Raw genomic sequence first — 21,462 nt, forward strand, 5'->3', positions numbered from 1 at the left:
TACAACGGTACCTCTCTCAGGCACCCGAATACACAGGGAGCTTCCCTCCCAGACCCCTTGGCACTCACCGGCTGTCTTCGTCCAGTGCTGGTGCTCTCCTTGGGGTTTGGCTGGGCGGGGCTCTTCTCCGCTTCCCTCCAGCTGCACTCCGGGGCTCACCTCTACTGCGGAGCCTCCGTGCAGCAGCACCACTCTGGCGGCCGGGCTCGGTCCCCTGGATGATGCGGGCGGAGCTCTCCTCCTCGGCCTCACTGGCGCTTCTGCGGCTAACCCCGGAGCGCGGGGTGGGCTCCCGTCGACTTCCAGTTTGGGAGAGGAAGTACTTCCGGGTCGCACTAGGCAGTGGCCTAGGGTGATTGCCGCAGCGGGTGAACACGGGGTAGGCTCCCGTTATAATTAAATTCCAAAAACGGGGTAAGCTCCCGTTATAATTAAATACCAAAAACAGGGTAGGCTCCTGTTATAATTAAACACCAAAAACGGGGTTGGCACCCGTGCCGCAGATTAAGCAAAATGCGGGCGAAATGCAGGGTGGGCACCTGCACAAAAAATTGGCAATTCAGATGGCAGGGGAATCTCCATGCAGGGTATCCCCTGCTGTGGCTCTGCGCTGCAGGGACAAATAAAGCGCTCCCAAGCGCTAGGGTCCCCCAAAGTCCAGGGGAAGCACAGCCAAACAAAAGTCCTTAGGAAAAGAAAAGGGGGGGGCAAGGCTGGGCCCAGGATCCAGCTCACAAGGCCCTCCAGGTAGGGAGGCATTCCCTAGTGGCGGTATCCTCCTGGTGCCCAGCAGCAGTAGCAGGCCCCCCTCTTCAAGTCAGGAGAATAACATTTTTTAAGGGGACACAGCCCCTTTTTATACACAGCATTCCTTTGTCTGAGGCTGCAGGGTGAAGGTGAAACCAGATGCAACTGGTTTTGGAGCACTTTGTTGTGCTCAGCCACCCTTTCCATTCACTGGCCAGGCTAGAAACATTAGACGCACTACAAGGGGCGGAGCCAGCATTGTGTGGGGGAAAGCCCAGCCCTATTCAGGTCCCAGGTGCACTCCTCCCTCCCATCACTCATGCAGATCTCTCCACTCACCACTGGGGCAAACCCATCATGACTCATGGAGCCAGGCACACCAGCCAGTCACAGCCAATCACAAGCCAGACAGCCAATTTACCTTTTACACACAGGCAGGCCAACTTCTAGAAGTGGCACTTCCACACTAGGTACATTAACGCCGCACACATCATCGCGCAGCATTTAATCACACGAGTCTGCTCATACCAAACTCGAGTCTGCATACCCCACGCATTAGGAACTACCAGTGACACATACATTCCCCATGCATTCCTATGGGAGGGCAGGCCAATCTCACCACACGCACTCAGAGTGCGCACGCACTTTCCACTGGGACACAGTGAAAGTGCGCAGGAGCCAAAAATCACTAGCACCATGTCGCAATTAAAAGCAAAAAGTTCAGTGGTGAACCTGCCAGAAGGGCCAAGTCAACAGCCTGGTTGATGAGGGAAGATACCCCGAAACTGGTCCCGGGATGCTTGTTTCCGTCGAGGGAGGACATGGCCTGGCAGTTCGGGCTGGACTGTTTACACGAGGAGTTAGGTAAAGACTGATATGCATATGGCTGGGTCGAAACTATGGTGGCATAGTGAGCAAAGGAGTAATGGATTCAACCCAGATCTCTTAACTGGGGGTGAGTGGTTGAAATGTTATGCACTCCATCCATCACCTTGTTGTATTTGCTATGTTCGCTCTAAGTGGCCAAGGGTATGCCCAGACGTGGGTCCTTTGATCGCTGTGCCACTGAATTCAAGTTAGCCTGGCTGATGAGGGGTGATACACAGAAACCGGTCTCAGGACTCTTGTTTCCTGTCCAGGGAAGACCTGGCCTGTAGTTCTGGATGGGCTGTCCCCATGAGGAACAGGGTCAAGACTGATTTGCATATGGCTGGGTCCAAACTGGGGTGTCATAGTGAGCAAAAGAACGATGATTCAACCCAGATCTCTTGACTTTGGGTGAGTGGTTCAAAAGTTTCAACACTCCGATCATCACCTTGTTGTGTTTGCTATGTTCACCCTTAGTGTCCAAGGGTATGTCCAGACGTGGGTATCTTGCTCACTGTGCCACTGGATTCAAGTTAACTAGGCTGATGAGGGGTGAAACTTCAGAACCGGTCACAGGATGCTAGTTTCCGGTCCAGGGAGGGGTCCTGGCAGTTTGGGTTGCACTGTTCCCATGGGGAACAGGGTCAAGACTAATTTGCATAGGCTGGGTCCAAACTGGGGTGACATACTGAGCAAAAGAACAATGGATTCAGCCCAGATCTCTTGGCCGGTGGTCCGTTTATCATCTCATTGTGTTCCCTACATATAAATATCCGTAATATAATTAATTTTAGAGTAATTTTTTATTCCAGCTGATTCAGTTTCTATTTACCGTTCTCTCTGGTCTAGTTATAGTGCTCACAACCACTCATTTTAATATTCTTACATATCGTTAACCATTATAAGCGTTACCATACTTCACATGCTCTTTCCATTTAAACAATAACATATTCTGCCTGCACTTTGCTTCTAAAGATAAGATCCCTGTAGCAATGTGCTAGGCACTGCCACAAGCGATATTGATAATTTCTTGTATGATCTCAACTGTGACATGGTATTTTGGCTTTTTTTAGGTTTTGTATCTTAAGTATCACCTCCTTTCAACTTAAGTTTTTGTTTGTGTTACTGAATGTATAATTGTGTATTGTGTTGCTATAGTACCATATCGCCCTTACTTCATGCGTGTTTTCATATTTTTATATTTCAAGTATAAAATGTTTTTGGCTAATCATTTTTGGGAACTTATAACTAGAGAGAATGATGTCATACATGCCAGTTACTATTTGTTAAAATATTGTTTTTTTTTTTAAACAAAGGTAGGCCAACTAACAATGTATCTACGTTTATGTCTTTGTTTGTGTGAGAGGTGCTTATTTGTTGGTGTGTGAGTTTCTATATAGATTTCTGTGTTTATGGGACTTTGATAGTGTGTAATCGGGAGTTCTGTTGTAATGGGTTTTGTGAATACTAGTGCTTAAGCGCATATTTGAGTGTCTGTATTTGTGACTATGCATGCATTTGTGTCTTTGTCCTTGTATTTGCGTGTTAGAGGTGTGTGTGTGAATTGATATTTGTGTATCTGACACATTTCAGTATGTCATTGTAGTCATAGGTGGTTAGGTGTGTGAGCAGATGTATTTTTGTTGGGGTATATATATATGCATGTCTATGTATTTAGCTCTATCAATAAATATGTTTCTTTGAAGTGTGCATGACTACATTCATGTTTCTGTATATGAATAAGTGTATTGTGAGTCTGTGTTTGAGGGTGTGATACTGTCATTCCTTTTTTTATATGAGTTTATCCATGTTTAAGCTTGCAACAATGTTCATTTTTTTAACTTATGCATTTTTGCCATCTGAATATGCTCTTATGATTTGGATCATGCTTGTAAGTGGGTCTTCATGCCCAGTGTTTTAAATGGGCCGGTACTCACTGGTACTGAGTACCAGCACTTCTCAGTTTTCTCCCCCTGACTACTGGAACTTGTTTTTGGGCAAGGAGAGTACCGGTACTCCCAGAAGCAGCAGGGCTCAGGCCCTGAAGTATGGGTACGTGCAACCCAAAAACTACTGATAATGACCCTTGCAGATGGAGCGTGTTTATGTGCGCTCTGGTTGGCAATGGGTAGTGTATTCCTGCGCTGGGGTGCTCCTGCAGTGATAGGTTCTAATTGGCATCGCAACAAGAATGAGGATGTGCCAGAATGAACTGGTTCTATATATGATACATGATTTTTTTTATTGTATTCCTTTAAATATTATATGTGTATATTTTAGTGATAACGAAATAATAATGAAATTGGATTGAAAATGTACTGTTTTATTACTATATGTGTTTGTCATTGCCAAATGTGCTTTTATGGTCTAATATATTTTTGACCGAATAAAGGTGAAGAATTGAATTGAGGATGTGGCCAGAGACGCCGACGTTGGCTCAGCACCCTGTGATTCTTGGCAACTCACTTAACCAGTGATGCTTGAAAAAAGGGTGGCTTTAATGCAAATGTTCCAACTGTGATGTAGAGTGCTTTAAAGGCCCATGGCCCATATTTGCGCAATCTCAAAGTGCCAAAAAATAGGCCCTGCACCTATGACATAGAAGCTGATGCTTGCCATGTCTCCCATGTAAAGAGGCAGTTTAATATTGCGCGAATTTGGCCCATGGGCGTCCAAGTGCGTTACATGACTCCCATGTAAAGAGGCAGTTTGATATTGAACGAATTTGGCCCATGGGCGTCCAAGTGTGTTACATGACTATCAGAACATTTGCATTAAAGCTTACTTATGTGGCTTTTGTTACATTCCTGGCTCATAGCCACGCCCCAGAGACGCCCCTACCGGCGCATCCAGTCTAATTAGTGAGTACCGGCACTTCTCATTTTCCATTTAAAGCACTGTTTATGCCCCAATACAGTCTTGGGTGCGTGCTTTCGCCTTTGTTGCTTGTGCAGGTTAGTTTGGCTTTCATGTCTTCGCTCTAGTGCGTCTGACAGGAGTCCAGTGCGAGTCTGGCAGTACTCAAGAGTCTTTTGCTGGCAGTGATACAGAGCTGCCTTCATTCATTGCCCTTGCCCGCGCTTGAAATGGTTATTTCTTCTGTCATTACAGGCCAAGAGCTTGTGCTGGCCTGGCGATTGGATTCAGTAAACACTTCCTGCCAAATTATGAATCAGACCCTGATTCAAGTCCAGAGTGCCAGATCTGGGAATTATGAACGAACCAGAGATGCCTGAGCTTTATGAGCATTTTCCATATAATGTATCTCGCCCTAGCCTAAATTCAGTGTAGTTTCATCAGGAGGTGCTTTTGTTAACTAAGTACTAGATCTATTCAGCGTTTGATTTCTGCCAGGCCCGTTTCCAGCTTTACACATGATTAGTATACTGAGAATCCCAATGTATTTTGAGTTTGCATTCTGGCATTCCAACTACACACCCACTGCTTGGCCTGTCTGTATAGATGTCTCATAGTACTATGATATTCATCCTGCAGATATTTCCATTTTCTGCTTGTATTTTTCTCTTTCCTGAATGATGCTTGCTGGTACTCTAATGTTTACCTTCAAGTTAAAATTTGAAAGTATGTGGTCCTCCTAGTATTTCTTTTCCTGTTCTGGAAATGCCATGCTAGCATTCTTATCACGCATCCTCGAGCAGGCCTCCGAAGTGTACTCGTTTGCTGACCTTCATACCTCCTCTTTTCCACCCTGCCGAAGTCCCTCTTTTATATAAATTTGGAAAACTGGATATGTTGTGGTTCTATGAACCTGATACCAATGACCCTGAAGTTGGGCTTAATATTCCTATAGTTCAAGTTCAAGTTCAGAAATTTGTATAGCGCACTACTCACCCAGAGGGTCTCAAGGCGCTTGAGTGAGGGTGGGTACGCTACTTATCGAATAGCCAGGTTTTTAGCTGTTTTCTGAAGGAGAGGTGATTCCGTGTAAGGCGAAAGTGAGTGGGGAGAGAATTCCAGGTCTTGGCCGCCAAGAAGGAGAAAGATCTTCCTCCCATGGTGGATCGATTGCGGCGAGGGCTTGATTGGATGAGCGTAGTTGGCGGGTGGGTGTGTAGAAGGACAGCCGTTTGTTGAGGCATTCGGGTCCTAGGTCGTAGAGGGCCTTGTGTGCGTGGGTGAGGAGACGGAACGTTATTCTCTTGTTGACGGGAAGCCAGTGGAGATCTTTCAGGTGACCGGAAATGTGTGCTTGACGGGGGATGTCCAGTATGAGTCTGGCTGAGGCGTTTTGGATGCGTTGGAGTTTTTTCTGTAGTTTGGCTGTGGTTCCGGCGTAAAGGGTGTTTCCATAATCTAGTCGGCTAGTGACTTGTGCGTGGGTGACTGTCTTTCTTGTTTCGGTGGGGATCCAGCGGAAGATTTTTCTGAGCATGCGTAGGATGTTGAAGCAGGATGATGAGACGGCGTTGACTTGTCTGGTCATCGAGAGGGAGGAGTCTAGGATGAAGCCAAGGTTACGTGCGTGGTCCATTGGTATGGGTGCGGTTCCCAAGGCCGGTGGCCACCATGAGTTGTCCCATGCAGAGGGGGATGATCCTAAGATGAGGACTTCCGTTTTGTCAGAGTTTCGTTTTAAACGGCTGTTCTTCATCCATTCGGCTACTTCTTTCATTCCCTCGTGTAAGTTGGTTTTGGCGGTGTTTGGGTCTTTGGTAAGGGAGAGGATCAGCTGGGTGTCGTCTGCGTAGGAGATGATGTTGAGGTTGTGTTGTCGTGCGATGGAAGTGAGGATACTCATGTAAACGTTGAAGAGGGTGGGACTAAGTGATGAACCTTGTGGTACGCCGCAGATGACTTCGGTGGCCTCTGATTTGAATGGGGGGAGGCGGACTCTCTGGGTTCTTCCGGCGAGGAACGAGACGATCCAGTCCAGCACTTTTCCTTGTATTCTGGCGTTGCTGAGGCGATGTATGAGGGTGTTATGACAGACTGTGTCGAAGGCGGCGGAGAGGTCGAGTAGGATGAGGGCAACTGTTTCTCCGTTGTCCAGAAGCGTTCGGATGTCGTCTGTAGCAGCAATGAGGGCAGTTTTGGTGCTGTGTTTGGCTCGGAAGCCGGACTGTGAGGGGTCGAGTGAATTGTTGGATTTGAGGAAGGCGGTGAGCTGACTATTGACGGCTTTCTCGATGACTTTGGCTGGGAAGGGGAGGAGTGAGATGGGGCGGAAGTTCTTAAGTTCAGAGGGGTCCGCTGTGGGTTTCTTCAGAAGGGCGCTGAGTTCGGCATGTTTCCAGCTTTCTGGGAAGGTAGCGGAGTTGAAGGAGCAGTTGATGACGTCGCGAAGATGGGGTGCGATGATGGAGTCTGCTTTGTTGAAGATGTGGTGGGGGCATGGGTCAGTTGGTGAACCTGAGTGGATGGAGTTCATCAGACGGATGGTGTGAGAGTGCTGTTTTGGTTCGGAGGTGGGTGGAGTGGATTGTTCTTCGGATAGGTTTTCAAAGCTGTTATGAATGTCAGCGATTTTGTTGTGGAAGAAAGAGGATAGAGAATCGCAGAGGACTTGGGAGGGAATGATGTCGTTGGAGCTGGCGGTGGGGTTGGTAAAATCTTTGACGATGGTGAATAGTTCCTTGCTGTTGTGGGCGTTGTTGTCGAGTTGATCCTTGAATGCTGATTTCTTGGTGGATCGGATCAGTTGGTGGTGTTTGCGGGTGGCGTCTTTGAAGGTGGTCAGATTGTTAGTGGTTGGGTTTTTTCTCCCGGTTTTCTCGAGGGTACGACATAGCTTCTTGGATTTCTTGAGGTCATCGTTGAACCAGGGGGCCTTTTTGCTACCTTGATTGATCTGGTGGTTTTTAAAGGGTGCTAGTTCGTCAGCGCTGTGAGTGATCCATTGTGTGAGTTTGGTGGCAGCTTGGTTTGGGTCCGATGATATGGCGGGGGGGGTTAGGGTAAGTGATGTGAAGAGTTGGTCGGTGGTGATTTTGTTCCAGTTTCTTAGAGGAATGGGTTGTGGTGGGATGTGGGTTGTGGTCTTTTTGTAGCTGAAGTGAACGCAGCTGTGGTCCGTCCAATGGAGAGTTGTGGTTAGATCGAAGGAGATGTGTTTGCTGGAGGTGAAGATAGGGTCGAGCGTGTGTCCGGCTAAGTAGGTGGGGGTGTCAACAAGTTGTTTGAGTCCGAGATTGGCCAGGTTGTCCAGAAGGGTGGTGGTGTTGCTATCGTTTTTTCTTTTCCAGGTGGAAGTTGAGGTCTCCCAGTAGAATGTAGTTCTCGGAGGTGAGGGCATGTGGGCTGATGAAGTCAGTGATGTCTTTGTTGAATTGTGTGCGGGTTACTGGTGGTCTGTAGATGAGGGTGCCTCTAAGTGTGGTCCTAGGGTCGGTGTGGATCTGGAAGTGAAGGTGTTCGGCGGTCGCGATGTTATCGTCTGATCTAGTCGTAATTCGGATGGTGTTCTTATGGACGATGCCTCCACCTGTTTGGTTGGTGCGGTCTTTTCGGATGATCTTGTAGGCGTCCGGGATGGCTATGGCGATGTCGGGCGCTGATGAGGTGTTCATCCAAGTTTCTGTAAGGAAGGCGACGTCCGGCGATGTAGTGTCGAGTAGGTCCCAAAGTTCAGTGGCGTGTTTGTGGATCGAGCAGGTGTTCAGCAGGATGCACTTCAGGTGGTTAGAGTTGAAGCTGTGTTTGGAGGACGAGGATTTGGTGTGAGTCCTAATGCAGGCGAACTTGCAGGGGTGGCAGGCGAATGGTCCGTGGGTGTGTCCTGGGGTAGCTACGCAGCATTGTGGTTTGCGTCCGGGGTTAAGGGCAAGGAGAGTTGCGGCGTCATACGTTATGCGAGTGCGGTGGGTTTTGCGAGTGCCAGGGGGAATGGCGCTGGGCGCGGTCCAGGCGCGGACGGGCACAGACGGGCTTACTTTTGGCGCACCTTCGGCGCGCATGGGGCGCGACCGCTGCGCGCAGATACATCTGACATAAGTGGATAGTGGGGGGGCGGGGGCGAGGGAGGGTCAGCTGGGAGGCGGGAGCTGGGTGGAGGGGCGGGCTGGAAGGCACAACAAACAAGATGGCAGCAAAAACGAAACTAAACAGGCCGAGATTGGGGTGGGCAGTGGCGCAGGCACACTCAGGCACAGATAAGCACAAGCACTACAGTATGCCGCACACTTAGATTGGCACGATGTGCGATGCGGTAATATTAGCACTAGACAATCAATGCAGTCAGAGCGCAATCACTAATATAATATCAGCACAAGTCAATCAATGCAGTCTGAGCGCAATCACTAATATAATATCAGCGCAAGTCAATCAATGCAGTCAGAGCGCAATCACTTATATAATATCAGCACAAGACAATCAATGCAGTCAGAGCGCTACGATACCAGCTGCTGGAGGCAGGGAGCGAGGGGAGCGACCGCTTCTGACGGAGTCAGGACGGTCACAACGCTGTGGGGTATGGGATAGTCTTATCGTACCTATGTGTTATGTGATCAGTAACTTCGAATTCCTGCCTGTTCCACTTTCTCATCTGATATTTTCTATTTGTATTTTCACACTGGATTTTGCCTGCTGGTATTCCAATTTCACCTCAGCCTTTTGCCTGCAGTCACTCACATTTCCACGCTGGATTTTGCCTGTTTTGTTACCATTTCTTTGGAACTCGGTCCCTAGTATTTCAGTTTCTATCCTGGATTTTTTCTTCTTTCATCCCCATTTCAACCCTAATACCAGGATGCTTGCTTCCGGTCCAGGGAGGACCTGGCCTGGCAGTTCGGGCAGGACTGTTCCCATGAGGAACAAGGTCAAGACTGATTTGCATATCGCTAGGTTCGAACTGTGGTGGCATAGTGAGCAAAAGAATGATGGATTCAACCTAGATCTCTTGACTGGTAATGAGTGGTTGAAAAGTTTCAGCACTCTGTCCATCATCTTGTTGTGTTTGCTATGTTCACCCTAAGTGGCCATGGGTATGTCCAGACATTGACCTCTTGGTCGCTGTGCCACTGGTTTCAAGTTAGCCTGGCTGATGAGGAGTGATACCCTGAAACCGGTCCCAGGTTGCTTGTTTCCCTTCCAGGGAGAAACTGGCCCGGCAGTTCGCCTGCTTTGTTGCCATTTCTTTGGAACTCGGCCCCTAGTATTCCAGTTTCCACCCTGGATTTTGTCTGCTTCCATCCCCTTTTCCAGCCTAATCTTTTCCTACTATGAGGCCCATTTCGGCTTTAGGTTTTGCCTGATGACATTCCTATTTCTGTGATGCATTTTTCCTGCTAGTATTCTGGTTTGCTTCCTTGCTCTTCCAGTATCACGCAGTTGTCTTTCGCCCCAAATACACTCTGTTAGAAGCCTCTTTTCCTATCATAGAATAGAGTGAATACAACTTAACACTTTCTTTGTTGGCTCAGATACAAGTACAAGTGCTCCCTGCTAACTTTAGTGTAAAACTGCCTCAGTTGTGATTCCAGATATAAACAGGCCGAGCAGAACTTCATCGCCCGAAAGGATGTGTTGCTCTTCCGCAGCCTTGTATTACTAACAAACCGTTAGGCCGAGACTAACCTATGCCATTGCATTTGCTTTTTTTTGTTTATTTGCACATACCTCACTGATAAGCTGATTGCTTCTCAATATGGGTGACAAGTAGGAAAGGAGACGTGAAGGATTGATGTCACAGTAGCACAAGCACAATAGACATCCAGGAGTAGAGGTATGTGTAGCAACATCTTACATTTATCACTTAAGAAATAGCATAATATCTAGTTTAAATTACTCAATGGATACTGTCAATTTGAAATTATCTAATTTAAAATCATATGCACAGATATTGTTAACATCTCAGACATCACTTTAGAGTTTAGAGGGTTATGCAATTCACAAACATTCTGGATTTGCGTCCTTCAAAGATTCCAAAAACATCACACTTAAAACTAGACCATGACACCTTAGAAGAGGGGCATGCCACAGACCATCGATGAAGCATGCAGATTCGTTTTTACATCTATTTCAAAGAATCCCTGTGTTCCCACTTGCCTATCTCTTAGTGGTTTACTGTTCTTGGAATTACTGCAGTCTTTTATCTAATGTTTTAAAGGTGGTATCTGCCACCCAGTTCATCTTATCTTTTTCCGTTGTAAAAGTTTTCTTTCCAGCTTCTCTACCTGAAATATGTATTGCTTAAACTTAAAAATATTCATCGTTCTGTTTCGATATTAGTGTGTCGACTCTAATGTTTCGTAAAAGAGCCTTTACTTTATTTGCTACTTCAAAAAAGGATCTAAAATTCAAGAATGCCGCTGCTAAAATATCAAGCCCCATTTAAATTGAAAATGTAAAAAGTTAGATGAGATAACCTTGTTCTTGTGCTAGCTTGTAAACCCACTATTTACAATCATGCGATAATATGTATTTTCTAAAATGAAAGTGGTGGTTCTGTGGGGCAATATCTTTAGATTTGAGGACTTGTATTCAAGGTACCAAGCACTCCAGCCACTGGGGGTTACACCGGTAAACATTTTGTGCTTGAGAGAGATAGTATTAAATGTTTGATGTGAAGGTAAATTTGTGATGCATGTTGAAGAAGAGATAGTCTTTACATGACATGGAAAGAACAATATGCAGGTAGTTGTTGGTATAAGATAGTATATACTTTCACCATTGACCCAGGGCTGAGATAGATTGTTAGGTTCAATTAGTCTAAGGCGATAATCCAAGTTGAGAATAGAATACCAGAGTAAATTGATGCAATATAGTATCTTGTAATTTAGGAAGCAGAATGTGAAGGTTAAATGGTTCAGGACATTGATTATTAGTACAGGATGTTAAGATCACAAAGTTCTGGGAAATGAAAAAGTCCCCAGAATAGAGAAAATATGTCAGGGTAATTAAATGTAGATTAGTGACTGTTCAATTAGGTCCAGAGTGTCGGGAGAAGGCTTTTGAAAGGACACTGGAACCCAAGAATGCAAGGTGTTGACTGGTAACCCAGATTAGAGACCACTTTAATGGTCCGAGTACAAACAAGTGTACAATGGCACAGGACAGAGTCATTATGCGAAGGACATAGAGAAGATTGTTGTAGGCATACCATTAAATTGTGTATTACTTTTCTCCACAGCACTCAAAAAATTACCGAAGTACCCATTACCTCTCAGCAGTATTCTGGGTCATCACGCACAGTGAGACGGTACCCTTCTGGGGGCTCCCTTCTAACATCGAATGCTCTTCCAAATGGACCTGAACTGGAGCAGGTCAGAGGATCTCTTCAAAACATTGCACATTCTGGAAGTGCCCTCACTCCCTGGGGTAAGAATTAAGAAAATTGTCCTTTATACCTCTGATAAGAAATTGCCCAAGAGCGCCCTTTGAACCTGGAGTAAGAAAAAATCCAACAATGCCCTCTATACATACCTCTGGTAAGAACTAATTCAACAGTATCCTTTTGTAACTGGTAGATTAACTAACTCAATAGCGCCCATTCTACCTGGCATAAGAACTCATCCAAGATTGTCTTCTGTATCTGGGGTACAAATTAACCCAACAATGGCCACTGTACCTCTGGTAAGAACCAATCCAACTGCACACTCTATCTGTGATAAGAACTAACCCAACAGCACCCTCCAAACCTGAGATAAAAACTAATGCAACAGCGTTGTCTGCACCCTGTGTTAGACCTAACCCAACAGTGCCCATCATACCTCTGCCAAGAACTAACCTAACAGCAGCCTTAAATCTGGAGTAAGACTAATCTAACAGCACCCTCTGTACCTGGGGCAAGAATTAAACAAACAGCGGCCTCTGGTAAACACTTGCCCTTGAGTGTCATATTTGTCTTTTGTAAGAAATAACCATTGCCTTGAAATTTGTTTTCAAGAACTTACTCAAGGTGCCCTCTCAACTTGAGACACAAACTAACTCAACAGCCTCCTCAGACTCTCAATCAAGAACGGACCCAGTTTCACGGTCTTTGTTAGGTATAAGAAAAAGTTCAAGACTTCTGTCTTTCTTTAGTGTAAGAACTAAATCAATACCCCTATGTGGTAATTAGTGTGTGAAGAATACCCCTCTCTGTAGAAAACCCTTACCTTAGGGATTTATTGGTCAAAATGATATGAAATAATCTGGGTCATCAATCTTCATGTGCACCCTTGTCTATACCGTATTTCTCTCTTCTCCTCCCTGTTGTGAAACTCTAGGGGTGAATGAGGGTCTTCTATTCCGGTGAAACAGTGGTGTCTCCCTTGCGAATCTCTCATGTGTGACAACAATTCTTTTCTCATGCGCCCAAGGTTTCCCTCTGAATCTCACCCCTTCTGCTGTCTCAAGCATAAGGTGGGAGGAATACATGCTCTTGTATGGTGCACTCTGGGTCTCTCTTTTGAATCGCACTACTTCGAGTGAGCACTCTTCTTCTGTTCACACACAACTATTGACAGAAAGCACCTGCCTAATGAAAGTGAAAATGACCACCCGTCCTCCAAAAGGGTGCGTCTCTCTCCCTCCTTGTGCTCACGATGGTGTTCCCTTGTGAATGTCTCTTGTCTGAGTGAGTGCTACTCTTGTGCATTCAGTTTCACATTCCATGGAAATCTTTTGTGAGTATTCCATGGTTTCCTGTTTACATTTATTGGCTGATCTCTCTCCCATTAATCTCTAGTGTCCCTACACTACTCTATACTTGTGTACACATTTGTCTCCTATTATCATTGGTCTCCTATTATTATATTTTGAATGTGTTGGACTTGACCCTCTCTGCAGGGTGACCCCCCCAAACATTTTACCCTCACCCTTTCTATTTTTCTGAATTATTTTTTGTTGGCCTTAGGACTCTGTGCATTTTATCACAGCTGACCAGTGATGATAACATGCTTGTGCTCACTCCCTGACCTTGGTAAAATTGGCTTACACCTGATTGGCATATTTATTTTACTAGTAAGTCCCTAGTAAAGTGGCATACCATATACCCACCGCTGGTAAATGAAATGCTACTAGTGGTCCTGCAGCACCTATTGTGCCACCCACTTAAGTAGCCCCTTAAACATGTCCCAGGTCTGCCATTGCAGGCTGGTTGCAGTTTTAAACTGCCAATTCGACTTGGCAAAAAGCTCTTTGTCAGGCCTAAACCTCCTTTTTTAATAAATACAAAACACCCCTAAAGTAAGCCCTAGATAGTCTTTAAGGCAGGGTGCATTGTAATTAATTAGTGGCACATGTACATTTAAGTTTTCAATGTCCTGGTATTGAAAAACTCACAAATTCGTTTTCACTATTGTGAGAGCTATCGCTCCCATAGGATAACATTGGTTTGCCTTATTACGTTGAATAAGTGCTAACCTTTGAATGGATACAGAAAAGGGGGTGGCGATGAACAGAGTGTCTGAATTAAGCAGACCACTCTTACCCAGTCCAAAGATCAGGGCTTGATCCATCACCGTTTATTAGCTCACTGCACCATCCCAGCTCAGAACTTGGCTATATGCAAATTAGTCTGACCCTGGCCCAGTGCATCATGGGAACAGGGCAGACCAAACTACCAAGCCAATTCTTATACTGGGAAGGAAACAAGCTACCGGGGACCAGTTTCTGGCATTTCAGCCATCTTCGGCCCGGCTTGCTTGAATCCTGATGGTGCCATGAGCTAGGGACTCACATCTGAGTATACCCTTCCACGCTTATGGTGGACAAAATTGATTCAGAAAAGGGGGTTGTGATGAACAGAGTGTCTGAATTAAGCAGACCACTCTTACCCAGTCCAAAGATCAGGGCTTGATCCATCACTGTTTTTAGCTCACTGAACCATCCCAGCTCAGAACTTGGCTATATGCAAATTAGTCTGACCCTGGCCCAGTGCATCATGGGAACAGGGCAGACCAAACTACCAAGCCAATTCTTATACTGGGAAGGAAACAAGCTACCGGGGACTGGTTTCTGGCATTTCAGCCGTCTTCGGCCCGGCTTGCTTGAATCCTGATGGTGCAATGAGCTAGGGACTCACATCTGAGTATACCCTTCCACGCTTATGCTGTACAAAATTGATACAGAAAAGGGGGTGGTGATGAACAGAGTGTCTGAATTAAGCAGACCACTCTTACCCAGTCCAAAGATCAGGGCTTGATCCATCACCGTTTTTGAGCTCACTGCACCATCCCAGCTCAGAACTTGGCTATATGCAAATTAGTCTGACCCTGGCCCAGTGCATCATGGGAACAGGGCAGACCAAACTACCAAGCCAATTCTTATACTGGGAAGGAAACAAGCTACCGGGGACCGGTTTCTGGCATTTCAGCCGTCTTCGGCCCGGCTTGCTTGAATCCTGATGGTGCAATGAGCTAGGGACTCACATCTGAGTATACCCTTCCACGCTTATGGTGGACAAAATTGATACAGAAAAGGGGGTGGTGATGAACAGAGTGTCTGAATTAAGCAGACCACTCTTACCCAGTCCAAAGATCAGGGCTTGATCCATCACCGTTCTTTAGCCCCCGGTAACTTGTCTCCTTTCTGAGGAAGAATTGGCTTGGTAGTTTAGTCTGCCCTGCACTGGGATGGTGCAGTGAGATAAATAACGGTGATGGATCAAGCCCTGATCTTTGGACTGGGTAAGAGTGGTCTGCTTAATTCAGACACTCTGTTCATCACCACCCCCTTTTCTGAATCGTTTTTGGCCACTATAGGTGTGGCAGGGTATACTCAGACATGAGTCCCTTTCTCACTGCACAATCAGATTCAAGCAAGCCGGGCCGAAGAAGGCTGAAATGCCAGAAACCGGTCCCCGGTAGCTTGTCTCCTTTCTGGTGAAGAATTGGCTTGGTAGTTTAGTCTGCCCTGTTCCCATGATGCACTGGGCCAGGGACAGACTGATTTGCATATAGCCAGGTTCTGAGCTGGGATGGTGCAGTGAGATAAATAACGGTGATGGATCAAGCCCTGATCTTTGGACTGGGTAAGAGTGGTCTGCTTAATTCAGACACTCTGTTCATCACCCCCCCCTTTTCTGTAACCTTTGAATGGAAGCAGATAGACAAATCTTGTTTGGTGTCTGAGAAATTGTGATTTAAAATCTTCTTTAATGGTAAAGTCGTATTATCAGTCACAATTCTGAAAATGCCACTTTTAGAAAGTTGTTAATAAGTAAAAGGGAACCCAAGACTCGATACGAACCAAGGGTAGTAAGTATTTTCAGGAACAAAAGTCCCTACAGTCAATGAATAATTAACAGTGCTCTAGAGACACGAATAATGTCCACGAGTAATCAAAAATAGATATGTAGTACACTTTTAATCAAACATATATATGTGTGGAAGATTAACCCAACTGGGGTAAACCTCAACAGGTGTTAAAACCTTGAAAACAAACAGGCATGTGACATCAAATGACAATCAGTTTTATCCACAATAGGGGTCACTTTTTTACCTCAAGGAGAACACTACTGCACCCAGAAGTCATATACACATATTTAAAGGATCAGAGTGTTTAAGGTCGACGATGGTTTGGTCCATGATTAATGCAGGATCATCATCAAGACTTCAAAATACATGCTTGATTATATTTATTGGTGTGCAAAGAAAGCATGTCATCTTATGTATAATTACCATCAACTGTTGAGGAAATTGGGATGAAGAAATGGGGAAAAATAGAAAAAGCAGAAATCAGACGAATTTACCCCTTTAAGCAAGAGAATGCAGTTGTACCAAGGTAAAGCATGATATATGTGATAAACATGCCTACAATGGTGTAATTACCCGATAGGCAGTGAAAAAGCCAATTAACTGCACCAAAAACAGGTGAGAAGGAGAATAGACTGTGTACTAGGTAGACTGAAATTGGTATTCTTTCATGCACCGTGCATAGAGCAACTGTTAATACCATGAAATAGGAAATTGATATATCCACATACCTATCATAGTGTCAGAAGGACGACATGACGGGGTATAATACATGTGTCCAAACAAACATAGTAAATCTGAATCCACAATAGAAAAGCCAAGTTATGCACCGTAACAATCGGACAGTTTACAAGTAAGCCAATAGTAAGCATTAAAACGTGCCAAGGTAGTATTTACATAGGCAAATATAAGAGCAATATACAATACAGAGAAGTATGTAGCCTTCACGGGGAAAGTCCCACGGAGAGCAATCCTCAATCCCAGGTTTGGGAAATCTACAGTAGGAGGCACAGGGCTTAGAAAGGGGAAATCAGGCATGTATTCTGAAGTCCTGATGATGATCCTGCATTAATCACGGATTGAAACGTTGTCGACTTTAAACACTCTGACCCTTTAAATATGTGTATATGACTTCTGGGTGCAGTAGTGTTCACCTTGATTTAATTAAGTGAAATACATTGTAGATACAACTGATGGTCATTTAATGTCTCACTTTCACTTCAAAAGACTGTACAGTGCTCTCACACAAAGACCTTTGCACTAGCCTATTGTACCTGCTGACAGTCTGCGTCCAAGGCAGGGAGGTGGGAATTCCAGCCACTTCTGTGAGGAGAAGCCTACAGAGGTTTCTCCCACTTCAAAGGAGGCACCAGATATAAAAATATGACACTCGGACCCACTCTTCAGTTCACTTTTTTGGCCTATGGAAGAACACCAAGAGGCCCGCCTGCTGCTGTGGCCTGCTACTTCAGAAGACTGCTTTGTCGCATCAAGAAGGACTCCCCTGCTGTTTGAAGCCGGCTCTGAACTCTCAGAAGTCTGCTCTGCTGCTTGAGATTTCCTGAGTAACCCCAAGGGCTTGTTGGCTGGCCTCCTGATCAGAACCTCAGGGGCAGAAAAGGCTTCAAGCATCATGAAACCGTACCTGGACCCTGCCTGGGTGAATCCTGACCCCCCAGTGGTGCCTCTCCAGTCCTGAACTTTTGGAAGTGGTGCCAAAGGTGTCCTGATAGCCCAAATCCAAGCTATGTTCTTCTCTGCAGCAGCAAATTTTGTTTAGTGGCTCCTCGCAGAAGAGTTTTTCTGCCTTGTGAAGCCCGTATTGGCTACAGCCTTCAGCTTCATTTTGCTGGAGATTTTCACCTTCCAAAAAAGATACTAAGGGCCTGATTGCGATCTTGGCTGATGGGATACTCTGTCACAAACATTAATCAGGTAGCGAAAAATAATAAAAGACCTTTTGTCTAGTAACTTTAATAATCTACTCGACCTAACTGTAATGCACTAGTCTCAAATTGTGTGATCCTAGGCAAATATTTTGTCTGATAAAGTTGTCTTTTCTTCATTATCACATAAGAGAGCACCTTTAAATATGCAAGTTCACTATTTCTAATGTACAAAAAAACTCTTTTTATATACTAGACTAAGGGGGTTATTAGGATTGCGGATTTTCCGCATCCTCTGGGCCGGCGGAAGCCACCGCCGGCCCGGAGGATGCGGAAAATCCGCAGCGGACCCACCAAAGACCCACCGCCACATTAGGATGGCTGGTGGGCCCTGGTTTCCGTCCGCAGCTTTTCCGCCGCGGCTGGCTCACAACCGCGGTGGAAAAGCTCTAATATGGTGACGGTGTCTGTCATACACCGTCCGCCGTATTAGGATGGCCTGTTTCAGATGCTTTTCCGCGGCGGGTTTTCCGCCGTGGAAAAGCATGTGTAACTTCACTGCGGGGGCCCGTTGCGGGCCCCCTAGGTGAAGGGGGGGGGGGGGGTGGGGGGTGCACATGGGGGGTACCATAGGTACCCCCTGCATTTGTATGCGGAAAGCGGCAGGCACCGCGCAGTGCCTGCCTCTTTCTGCATACAAATGCAACACCTGCATTTTTAACATTGCCCCGGGTGCAGCTTGAAGCCGCACCCGCCGCAATGTTAAAAATATCCTAATTGCACAGGAGGGAACTCCGCATGCCATGCGGAGGTTCCCTCCTGCTCTGATCCTAATGAGGCCCATAATGTTTGTTCCATGTATAGCAAGAATCAAGCCCATATTCACTAATAGCATTGTCATCTGGGCAGGAGCAGTAATAATTTCCAGTTCATGTTTAAAAACTTATTTTTTATAAATATATAACCAAAGCATGATGTGGTAGTGCATTGTCATTTACAGATAGCATATTTCTTATTGAAATAGCCGCAAAACTTTCCCATTAACATGTAGTTTTACTGATGATAGCACATAAACAATTTTGGGAAATTGGATTTCAGCAAAAATATTTAAAATTTGCACATCACCAAGTAAAGGGCCATATGTATCAAGGCCAAATGGGTTTGCAAACGCCGAAATTCGCAGAATTTCGGCGTTTGCAAACTCATTTTCGCAAAATGGAATGTATGAAAGAATTTGGGTGCAAAATAAGGAATTGCAAAATTTGCGATTCCTTATTTTGCGATTGCATTTAAGGAATCGCAAATTTTGCAATTCCTTAAATGCAATGTATTCAGCAAAAAAAAAAATCCAAAATGCCCTTAAGGAATCGCAAATTACCACCAACTTCTAGTTGGTGGTAAGTTGCGATTTCCTTGAAAAATGCACATTTCTGAATTTTTCAAAGTGCCATGTGATGCTCATGGTGTTCATGTGCACCACATGTGCACCCATACTTATTTCAGGGGTGCAACAGGGTGTCCTTGAAATTATTCTCAATTTGCGATTAGCAAATTGCGAATAGTAAATTGAGAATAAATTCCCATTCCTTCCTATGGGTCAGGAGCCCATAGAAATGAATGGGAAAGTATTCCTTAATTGCGAATTCGCAATTTGCGAATTCGCAATTAAGGAATATCAAGAAATCACAAAAAAATTGCGATTTTCTTGATACATACCAATTAGCGATTCTGAAATAGCGATTTCTTAAAAATCGCTATTACAGAATCGCTAATTGGTATCTTGATACATATGGCCCAAAGTGTTCTAATTTATTTTGAACCTATAAAAATATTTTTTTCACCACAGTATTACAAAAGTGAGTCTTCAAAACCCGTAAAATATATTTGAAATGTTTGAATAGTTCACTTAACTATTTCAGTGTTGTATTAGAATAAAGCCCAACATCATTTAACATGCTTTGCACAGTTCAATTGTCACAGAGTTCATGGTATAAAATCCTCTAACTTAAGTCACAGAAAGAAAAATAAATGTATTAAGATAAGCTGACTTTTGACCTTTGTCTCTGAAAGCCAGCAAATGTGACAAGATAACAAGATTTAATGGCATTTTTTGTATTGTTCTTTCCCTTTATGAACAATAAAGATGCTTTTAAATCTTGTTTTCATGTCACATTTGCTCTGCTTTGAGAGACAGGTCAAAAGTCAGTTTGCTTTCCCTGAAGTTAGAGGATTTTCAACTGACCAGAAATGGCAAGTAGTGCCTAAAAATAGCTCATCCTGAATACATTTTACTTGACAATGCGAGTGGATTTTTCGAGCCCTGATGACTGATATCCCATCCGCTGTATTACAAGTTCCATAATATATAAAGGAATTGAAATTTGGTGGACGCTGTATCTGTCACATTTTTCACAGAATAACTCTGCCTGCCAGTTCATAATCAGGCCGTAAGTCTGAATTTATGAATATCACCGCTGCTTCATTTACAGTGGCTTCCCGACGACAATGCCTCCTCCTCGGAGACAGCCAGCTGCCTTGCCCCAATAAACTCTACATCCTCTGACAATTTCTTTTAAGACCGAAGGTAAGGGGAGCCCAGGCCCAATAATACCACTGTATCTGACCTGTGCTCCATCCCCGTTGGCAAAAGCCTAGAGGGCTTTAGCTGAAAAGAAACTAGTAATGGCTCATGAGGTGAACATGAAGGAACTGGAGCTCAAAGCCAGACAAGCAGAATCCAGCAACAATGGTGACACCATACCTTCAGTTTGCTCTGGAGAAGTAAGGGTCCGCATACCAGAAGACCTGGTGCCAGACATGTGGTGGGAGGTGACATAGACAAACAATTTTCTGCATTTATGGTGGCTCATAGAATGCACAAGTTCTCAGAGGGGGGATTTGTGAGCAAGCTTATGGGAGCATATGCCTACAGTGGGGAGGGACACCTTCCTAACACTAGGAGTGGAAGTACAAATCAGTATACTCCCATGAAGGCTACATTAATTGCCAAATGTGGGTTGACCCCTGAAAGGTACTACCAGAGGTTCAGGGACAGCCACAAACTCCCAAACCAGTCTTGGGTGGGTTTCTTAGATTGTTCAAACAAGTAGTTGGGTGAGGAGCAATAGAGTCAATGATTATATTGAGCTGTACCTGAAGGATCACATGCTCAATACTTGTTGTACAGAGCTGAGAGATAAGTAGCAGACCTCTTGACTAGTACCTCAGTGTTTAAGAAGGTGCCTGGGGTGACCCCAAGAAGGGTGGTTCGGAATCCCCCTAGCAGAGTGAGGGCGAGGTAAAGGAAGACGCTCCCTGGTCAATCCTGGTATCGTAGCGCTATACTGGTCATTGCTGATAATTAATTATACATTGCTCGCATTGCTCGTATCATAGAGCTTTACTGGTCACTGCTGCTAATTAATTGTGCATTGCTCGCATTATCGTAGCGCTATACTGCTCACTGCAACTAATTAATTAATTGTGCATCGCTCGCATTGCTTGTTGAATTTATTTGTGCCTGATTGTGCCGGTGCCACTGCCCATATCATAGCTATATTCCACATTGTGCCCCAATCTCGTCCTGTTTCGCTTTTGTTTTTGCTGCCATCTTGTTGTTGTGCCTCCTAGCCCGTCTCTCCAACACTCTCCCGCCTCCCGGCTGCTCCTCCCTCGCTCCGCCCCCCCTCCACCATCCACTTATGACAGATGTACCTGCGCGCAGCGGCCGCGCCCAAGGCGCGCCAAAGGTAAGCCCGTCCGCGCCTGGACCGCGCCCAGCGCCAGGCCCCCTGGTCCCCGCAAAGTCCACCCCACCCGCATAACGT

The 21,462-nt window shown here is 45.3% G+C and overlaps 1 protein-coding gene across 2 annotated transcripts in view; it reads left to right on the forward strand.

The window, feature by feature from the left end:
• LTBP2 (latent transforming growth factor beta binding protein 2) overlaps positions 1–21,462 on the forward strand; it is a 1,419,414-nt gene that overhangs the window by 778,862 nt on the left and 619,090 nt on the right. For both annotated transcript variants that reach the window (XM_086937485.1, XM_086937488.1), the window contains exon 4: positions 11,702–11,889. In XM_086937485.1, coding sequence (XP_086793611.1) covers positions 11,702–11,889 — 188 coding nt within the window. The remainder of the gene's footprint in view (positions 1–11,701; positions 11,890–21,462) is intronic.

This window comes from Lissotriton vulgaris, chromosome 9 (assembly GCF_964263255.1).
Source record: "Lissotriton vulgaris chromosome 9, aLisVul1.2, whole genome shotgun sequence".
NCBI lineage: Eukaryota > Metazoa > Chordata > Amphibia > Caudata > Salamandridae > Lissotriton > Lissotriton vulgaris.